This window comes from Pteropus alecto, unplaced genomic scaffold (genome assembly GCF_000325575.1).
Source record: "Pteropus alecto unplaced genomic scaffold, ASM32557v1 scaffold106, whole genome shotgun sequence".
Lineage (NCBI taxonomy): Eukaryota > Metazoa > Chordata > Mammalia > Chiroptera > Pteropodidae > Pteropus > Pteropus alecto.
The window spans coordinates 18,688,780-18,696,737 of NW_006442103.1; the positions used below are offsets into that span (position 1 = coordinate 18,688,780).

The 7,958-nt window shown below is 64.7% G+C and overlaps 1 protein-coding gene across 3 annotated transcripts in view; it reads left to right on the forward strand.

Moving 5' to 3' along the window:
* Positions 1–23: 23 nt before the first annotated feature.
* ADAMTSL4 (ADAMTS like 4) overlaps positions 24–7,958 on the forward strand; it is a 14,100-nt gene continuing 6,165 nt past the window's right edge. For all 3 annotated transcript variants that reach the window (XR_003048659.1, XM_006919743.3, XM_015595586.2), the window contains exons 1-14: positions 24–479; positions 2,222–2,315; positions 2,540–2,597; positions 2,844–3,199; positions 3,385–4,066; positions 4,273–4,375; positions 5,098–5,234; positions 5,602–5,806; positions 5,994–6,166; positions 6,269–6,380; positions 6,483–6,668; positions 6,794–6,923; positions 7,231–7,435; positions 7,748–7,924. Coding sequence is in view for 2 of the 3 variants with exons in the window: in XM_006919743.3 (XP_006919805.1) it covers positions 2,296–2,315; positions 2,540–2,597; positions 2,844–3,199; positions 3,385–4,066; positions 4,273–4,375; positions 5,098–5,234; positions 5,602–5,806; positions 5,994–6,166; positions 6,269–6,380; positions 6,483–6,668; positions 6,794–6,923; positions 7,231–7,435; positions 7,748–7,924 (2,544 nt within the window). In the remaining variant the exon portion in view is untranslated. The remainder of the gene's footprint in view (positions 480–2,221; positions 2,316–2,539; positions 2,598–2,843; positions 3,200–3,384; positions 4,067–4,272; positions 4,376–5,097; positions 5,235–5,601; positions 5,807–5,993; positions 6,167–6,268; positions 6,381–6,482; positions 6,669–6,793; positions 6,924–7,230; positions 7,436–7,747; positions 7,925–7,958) is intronic.

Below are 7,958 nucleotides of genomic sequence, written 5' to 3' on the forward strand. Positions count from 1 at the left end.
TCCCTGCGCCCCGGTCGCGCCCTGGCCACGACCCCGGCCCCAGCTCTTACCGCCTCGGAAGATCTTCCAGCCCCTGGGGTCGAATTCCTGGGGAGGGGGCTCCGATCCCGTGGAACTGTGTCTCTGTCACCCGGGAGGAGAATCGGCCAAAATTCCTAATAAGTCACATAGTAAAGTTGGAAAACATACCCCGGACCTCCCCGCACGCGCCGGCGCCTCCTGCCCTTCCCCGAGGATGTGTGCCCCGCCACCCTCGTCGCTCCTAGAGCTGGGGGCCAGGGGCGTTGAGAGGGACACAGGTGGGTGCCCATGACCCAGCTCAGCCCGACGACTGGGAAGGACACCTGTTGGGATGGTCCTCCAGGACCCAGGACTGGAGGGCACAGTGAGGACCGAGGAGTTGTACTTGCTCTCCACGCCGGCCCTGAAACATGCTGTCCAGCCCTCACCCGCCCCGGCAAGTCACCCATTTCCCAGAGGTGGGTCCCCCTGGAGGTGAAGGGGTTAGCCCTGCCCAGGTCTCTCTCATCCTTGATCTTCACTGGCCAGTGTGGAGGTGTGGCCAGGAGGAGCCCAGGTTTGTCCAGACCAGTGTCCAGGCTGGCACCGGAGTGACCACTTCTGACCTCTCCCTTCCTCGCCCTGGGCAATGAGACACAGCAGATATGGGACATGAAAAGGGGTGAACAGGACAAATGTGTGTTCTGTTTCTGCAGTGGAGGGGGTGTCGGCCCCCTGCCCAGCTGTGCAGGGGGGCTGGGGTGGGACTTTTCCAGAGAGGGAGCCAGGCCTGGCCAGGGCCCCAGGAGCTCACGTCACCCCCACCCCCCACCCCTCACTTCTCCAGGGAACTGCCAAAGCCAAACTCAGCTCAGGACGGGATTATGTGTACCGGGCAGACCCATGGAGGGAGACAGCAAGATACAGACCCGGGGTAGCAGAGAAGCCGAAGAGGAGAGGGGACCCCATGGCAGAGGAGGGGCAGACGATGCCCGTAACCCTCATCTCTCCTTTCCTTCACCCTAGAGTAGCTGAGTCAGGCAGAGAGTGGACAGTGGGGGTGGGACGCTGGCCCTTCTCCGGTTAGCACCCCCCCCAGTCAGGGCGGAGTTGCTGACCTCAGTGGTCACCCAGCCAGGACGAGGCGCAGCCATCAGCAACCCCCTCCCCACCCCCAAGCATCTGGGGTGACCCTGTGGGTCAAGCTCGACCACCGTGATCCAGCCAGCAAGTCCTCAGGTCCCGGGGTCGCGGGGAGGGGCGCGGGGCTGAGTGCCGCCACCCCCAAGCACACCCCGCCCTCCCCTCTGTCGTTCCCAGCCCCCGAGCTGGCCCACCTCGGCACTGGCTCCTTGGACTCCTTTCCCGGGTGCCTTTCTGATCCAACAGAAACATTTTTTTTTTTCCTGGAAAGCAAAACTAAGAGCGGGGTGAGGAGTGGGGGCAGGAAGGGCTGGTACTGGGCAGGAAGGGGCCGGAGGGCGAGGGGGAGCAGTGGCAGAGCCAGGCTTAGAGGCCAGGGAGGGTTCGGAGCCCTGCGTCCCTTCCTGACCCGCGCTGGACTTCGGGATGGACCGATTGCTGAGTTCTTCAGAATGACAGGCCTGCGACCAGGGGGGACAGCCACTCTAGCTGCACCTCTCGTCCCCAGGTCCCCCCAGTCCCTGGTAGTAGCTGTGTCTGAAACAAGCCCTCATTGAGCCAGTTGTGGCCACCGCCCCCTAAGGGACGTTCAGTCGCAGTGAGAAAATCACCTGCTTCTCTAGAGATAAAGCCATCAGCCCACTCAGTTTATCCCTTGGCTACAAAGTGTTTGATGCGGGCAGACATGTGCCTGAGTGTTCTAGAAGCTGCCTAGCAAAGTAGGGAAGGAAAGGCTGGGAGGCAGGTGGTAGGAAACAGAAAGCCGAAGGGGTTCCCTGTCACCTCCTCAAGGGGGCGTCTGGCATGTCCTCACCGGAGCCTCCCTCCTCCTCGCAGGACCAGATAAAAACCATCCTAGGAAAGATGCCTGGGCCTGGGCCCTCCTAGAAACAGTCCCTACCTGGACCGGGGAGGGCCGGGGGCGGGGCGGGGGTGGGGCCGCGCTTGGGACCCCCAACCTCTAGCAGTACTTCTCCCCCACCCCTCCATCCTCACTCTGAGATGTCCTTCCGAAGAGTCATCCCTCCCAACCCCAACTTCCTGGAGACTGGAGGTAACCGGGCTTCTGTCCCTGCAGAGCAGCCCCGCCACGTCCAGATGCCCGAGTAGAGAGTTTACTTCCGGTCCCCTCCTCCCAAGCTAGGAGGAGCGATGGAGAAGTGGGCGGGCAGGTGAGAGGTGGGCGGGCAGGTGAGAGGTGGGCTGCTCAGGAGGGACGGCTCTGTCCCTGGAAGGGAAGGGAGGCCACTGGGAGGGGCGCGGGGAAGTGATGAGGAGCTTCTGCTTTCGGGGAAGTTGGCATCAGGATGTGGGGAGCCTGCTGCGGGTGAGGGGTGGTGTCGCAACACCACCTCTGGCTCCCGGCCCACGTCCCTGTGCTGCCTTTGGTTTGTAGGCCCCGGTTGTGTCTGATGCTGCTTCTGTCCTTCCCTCAGCTCTGCCTGGACCAGGAGGTGAGCCGGGGACCGAGGCCCTGATCCCCTGACCGCCATCCAGGCCTCTGTTTCCCACAGCCTCTGATGGGCCATGGCTGCCCCCAGCTCCCCCTTCTCCCCAGCTCCCCAACTCCTTGCCAAATAACATCAAGTCCCACCTCGGCCGCTGAATGCGACCTTGGGCTGAGCCTCGAGCACTGGACTAGAGCCTCCATACCTCCCTCTAAATCGTTCTAATTTTGTCTGAACTTTCTGTCTACATAGGTGTTGTCTGGACACGCTCTTCAGACGCCCCCTGAGGAGGGCCAGGGCCCTGAGGGCATCTGGGGTCCTTGGGCCCAGTGGGCCTCTTGCTCCCAGCCCTGTGGGGTGGGGGTGCAGCGCAGGAGCCGCGCATGTCAGCTCCCTACAGCTTCACTCCACCAGGGCCGACCCCTCCCACCCCGGCCCCCAAGACATCCGGAAACCCTGCTGCCCCGGGGTCAGGGCCCCAGACCTCAGACTTCCCGAGAAGCCCTCCCCCTGTACAGGCCACAGCCTCGAGGCAGGGGCGGCGCGCTTCGAGGTCCTGCTTCCCCGTTAGGGGGAGAGGAGGCCCAGGAGATTCAAGGAGCCAGGAGGTAAGGGGTGGGGCTTTGAGGGAAGGGGCGGGCCTTGGGCAAGGGGTGGGACTTGGGAGAAAGGACGCGGGAGAAAGGGACCTATGGCTTAGGGGGGCTTATTCCCGGCGCTAGAAAGTAGACTGGCGAGGCACGGTCAGAGGCCGCCAGTGCTGTGACCCCCATGTCTGCGACCCCCTTCTCAGGTCCCGGGTTCGAGACCCTATCAAGCCCGGAATGTTTGGTTACGGGAGAGCGCCCTTTGCTTTGCCGCTTCATCGGAACCGCAGGCACCCCCCGAGACCGCCTGGATCTGAGCTATCCCAGGCCTCAGAGCTTCCACCCCTGGTTCCAGAAGCAGAGCCATCCTCTGCTAATGACGCGCCTCTAACTCAGTTGCCTCCCACGGAACCACCTGCCCACGCCCTGTCCCCCTCAGCAGAACCCCCAAGCCCCGAAGCTGCTCAGACAGAGGTGCCCTCCAGAGCCAGACCTGTCCCCACACGGCCCCTCCCCAGAGCCCAGGCCTCTGGCACAGAGCCCCTCTTGCCCACCCCCTCCCCACGAGAAAGTGGCTCCTTCCACGTGTCCCCTCAGCCAAGAACGCCAAGTTTCCAGGGTCGGTCCAGTCCCCGGGTGGCAGAGAGACACCCTAAACCCTTCCTTTCTGTCCCTCGGGGCCGAGGCCAGCAGAGCCTGGAGCCCTGGAGACCTGAGGGCAATCGCCACAGGTCCCTCTCAGAGTCTGCCCCTCACTACCCGGATGGATGGCTGCCTCTGCTGAGGGCTGGTCCCCAGTCCAGCTCCCAGTGGAGCCTCTTTGCTCCCAGTAGCCCTGTCCCAAGATGTTCCGGGGAGAGTGAGCAGCTGAGAGCCTGCAGCCAAGCGGTGAGTCCTTCCTTGGGCTCCCTCCCCTTCCATTCCTGTTTCCCCGAACCCGAGTCTGGATCCTCAGCCTGTCAGGTCTGGACCTAGGGTCAGGGGCCTTGCAGCTCTTCCGTAGACCTGACTTCCTCCTTACTCCCCAAATCTAGCCCTGACCCACACCCCCATTTTCCTCCCCAGCTTTGACCCCTCTGTATCCCCCACCTCAGCCCTGCCCCCCTGAGCAGCCAGACCCCCGGGCCCTGCAGTGTTCAGCCTTTGACTCCCAGGAGTTCATGGGCCAGCTGTACCAGTGGGAGCCCTTCACAGAAGGTGAGGTTTCTAGCCCCCCGCCTGGACGGGGGCCTGCAGATCGGGGGATGCCGGGCGGGGAGACACCCAACCCCCTACGTTTCTCCTCTGTCGGCCCTTGTATTTCTCCTCTGTGTCAATGTCCTTTCTCATTTCCCAGGGCTGGGGTGAAGAGACAGCACAGGCTCAGGGGAGGGGGTTCAGACGGGGTCAGAAGTAGTGGATGGTCGGCAGAGAGGTTGGGCTGGGGGAGGATGTGCCCCAAGGTGCCCGCTGGCCGGCTTCCTCTGGGAAGAAGTCCATCCCAGGAGGTGGAGGAGACGTGACCGGAGAGGGACACTGTCCAGTGGTGTCAGCGGGGGGGGGACGGGGGGCGGGGTGCACCATGATCCTGGATGGTGTCATGTCACTGGCTCCCCAGTCACCATCCACTTGACTTTAGGCCTGTGTCGACTTGATACCAGGAAAACCTCTCATGAGCTCTGAACTCAAAAATCAAAAATTTCAAGTATCTCTCCTCTGCTTTCAGTGACCTCAACTGACCTGACCCAACTTCTGTGTGACCCTCAAACCAGCTTTTCAGAGTACAGACTTGTCATGTTCCCTTCATCCACAGTGACTTAGGCAACCTCCAGATGCCCCATAGCTAATAAGAGCCGCGCTTCCGTCAGGGTCCCGGGGCCTGCCCCGCCTCACCTCCCAGCAGGCCCCCCAGCTGACCACCGCCCTACCCTGCCCCGTAGTCCAGGGCTTCCAGCGCTGTGAGCTGAACTGTCGTCCCCGTGGCTTCCGCTTCTATGTCCGTCACACCGAAAAGGTCCAGGACGGGACCCTGTGTCAGCCGGGAGCCCTAGACATCTGTGTGGCTGGACGCTGTCTGGTAAGGGAGGGTGGGGTGTGTGTGTGTGTGTGTGTGTGTGCGCACGCGTGTACACACACACACACACACACACACAGAGTCGCCTCATTCGTCATTACAACAACAAACACCAGACTGAGCTCACAAAGGGGAAAGTTCTCACCTGCCAAGCGGGCTGAGCAGAGCAGAGAGGTGGCCCTCTCCTTCCTCTCCCGAGGCCCCTGGCGACGAGGGGGTGGACGGTGGGGCTGAGGGACAAACACAGCCCCACTTGTGCGCAGGTCGAGACCTGCGGTGAGCGGAGGGTCCTGAGAGGACCGGGGGTGGGGGGTGGGGTGTGAGGCGGCGTCTGGCTTCAAGCAGCCCCCGCCTCACCCACTGCCCCCAGAGCCCCGGCTGCGATGGGATCCTCGGCTCTGGCCGGCGTCCAGACGGCTGTGGCGTCTGTGGGGGCGATGATTCCACCTGTCGCCTCATCTCGGGGAACCTTACTGACCGCGGGGGCCCTCTTGGCTACCAGAAGATCCTACGGATCCCAGCGGGGGCCTCCCGGCTCCAGGTCGCCCAGTTCCGGCCCAGCTCCAACTACCTGGGTGAGCTCCTCGGGCTCCCCGAGTCCTGCGTCCCCACTGCGTTCCCGGTCTCTTGGGTCTGCCCTCCACACCCCGGTGCAGCACAGCAGACAAGCCCAAGGGAGGGAAGGAGGGTGGGAGGCAGCCAAGAGGGCGTGGGGGGTCTGGGGCGAGGACAGAGGACTCACCTGCTTGTCCTGGTCTCTAGCTGTCCGAGGCCCTGGCGGCCGGTCCATCATCAATGGGAACTGGGCCGTGGATCCCCCAGGGTCCTACGCGGCCGGCGGGACCGTCTTCCAGTACAACCGGCCTCCCCGAGAGGAGGGCGCAGGGGAGAGCCTGTCGGCCGAGGGCCCCACGACACAGCCTGTGGATGTCTATGTGAGCCTGGGCCGGAGCAGCGGGCCTGCCGGGCGGGGGCTCCCTCCGAGGGCACAGGTGGGGAAGGCCCCCTGCCACCCCACACCCTCTTTGTCTCCCCAGATGATCTTTCAGGAGGAAAACCCAGGGGTTTTTTATCAGTATGTCATCTCCTCACCTCCTCCAAACCTCGAAACCCCCACCCCAGAGCCGCGTGTCCCGCAGCTGCAGCCTGGTGAGACGCTGGTCTCCAGACCTGGGGACAGAGGAGGGGGTGGGAGGGACACTCCGAGGCGGTGGGGAACATCGACTTGCCCACTCCGCTCGCCCTGCACAGAGATTTTGGGGGTAGAGCCCGCACCTGCGCCGGCGCCCCGCCCCGCCCGGACCCCTGGCACCCTCCAGCGTCAGGTGCGGATCCCCCAGGTGCCCGCCCCGCCCCACCCCAGGACACCCCTGGGGTCTCCACCCGGATTCTGGAAACGAGTGGGACACTCCGAGTGCTCTGCGTCCTGCGGGAAGGGTGAGACTCCACCACCGGCCCGCGTCCCCTGCTCGGCGCCCGGATCCCGCGCTGGGCGGCGGGTCCACACCTCGGCTCTGCGCTGGGCCCCAACGCACCCCCAGCTCCCCTCTCACCCTCGCCAGGTGTCTGGCGCCCCGTCTATCTCTGCGTTTCTCGCGAGTCGGGAGAGGAACTGGATGAACGCAGCTGTGCCGTGGGCACCAGGCCCCCAGGCTCCCCGGAACCCTGCCACGGTCCCCCGTGCCCCCCAACGTGAGTATGACCCACAGGGACGGCTAGGGTCCTAGGAGCACAACAGTCGCTCTGGGCACGCACATCTGCACTGCCCAGAGGGTCCCACGCGGACGCTGACCCCCGACTGCAGAGGGACAGTGCGCGATCAGAACCGCTGACGTCCGCAGACAGAGGAAGACCCAGACCCCAATGCCAAACGAGCCCACTGTCCTCTGAGGGGGCCCCGCCCCAGCGTGGCCCTCTCGGCACATGGCAGCCCCACGCACCTCTGCCCTTGCCATCCACCTCTCCGTCTGTCTCCTCCCCGCTCTGCACGTGCCCACAGCTGGGAGGCTGGCGACTGGACGTCCTGCAGCCGCTCCTGTGGCCCGGGCACCCAGCACCGCCAGCTGCGCTGCCGGCAGGAGTTCGGGGCGGGTGGCTCCTCAGTGCCTCTGGAGCGCTGTGGACACCTCCCCCGGCCCAACATCACCCAGCCCTGCCAGCTGCGCCTCTGTGGCCATTGGGAGGTTCGTTCAGCCTGGAGCCAGGTGAGTGGGACCGGACAGACCGGCTCACGGAGGGTGGAGGGCCTGGTGGGGACAGGGAGCTGGAGAGGTGGCTTTCCAACCCTTTTTAATCGGAAGAAACTTCTTACAAGCAAAGTCCCATGTGGGACCTCAATCTCTAAGTCAGATGGGAGGGCAGACCGGAGCTGGGCCCAGGGGCCCGTGCTCACCCCGCAAAGCCGTGTAGCTGCTGAGCCAGGGGTCAGGGGCCCATGCTGGTTCTGAAGCCACCGCCGGTCGGCTGCCGGGCAAGCCCGGGAAAACCCCCCCCCCCCCCCCGCCTCGCCCCCTCAGTGCGCGGTGCGGTGCGGCCGCGGCCAGCGGAGCCGGCAGGTCCGCTGTGTGGGAAGCAACGGGGATGAAGTGAGCGAGCGGGAGTGCGCGACGGGCCCCCCGCGGCCCCCCAGCAGAGAGGCCTGTGACATGGGGCCCTGCACCACGGCCTGGTTCCACAGCGACTGGAGCGCCAAGGTGGGCCCCACGCCCGGGCCGCCCGCCCCGAGCC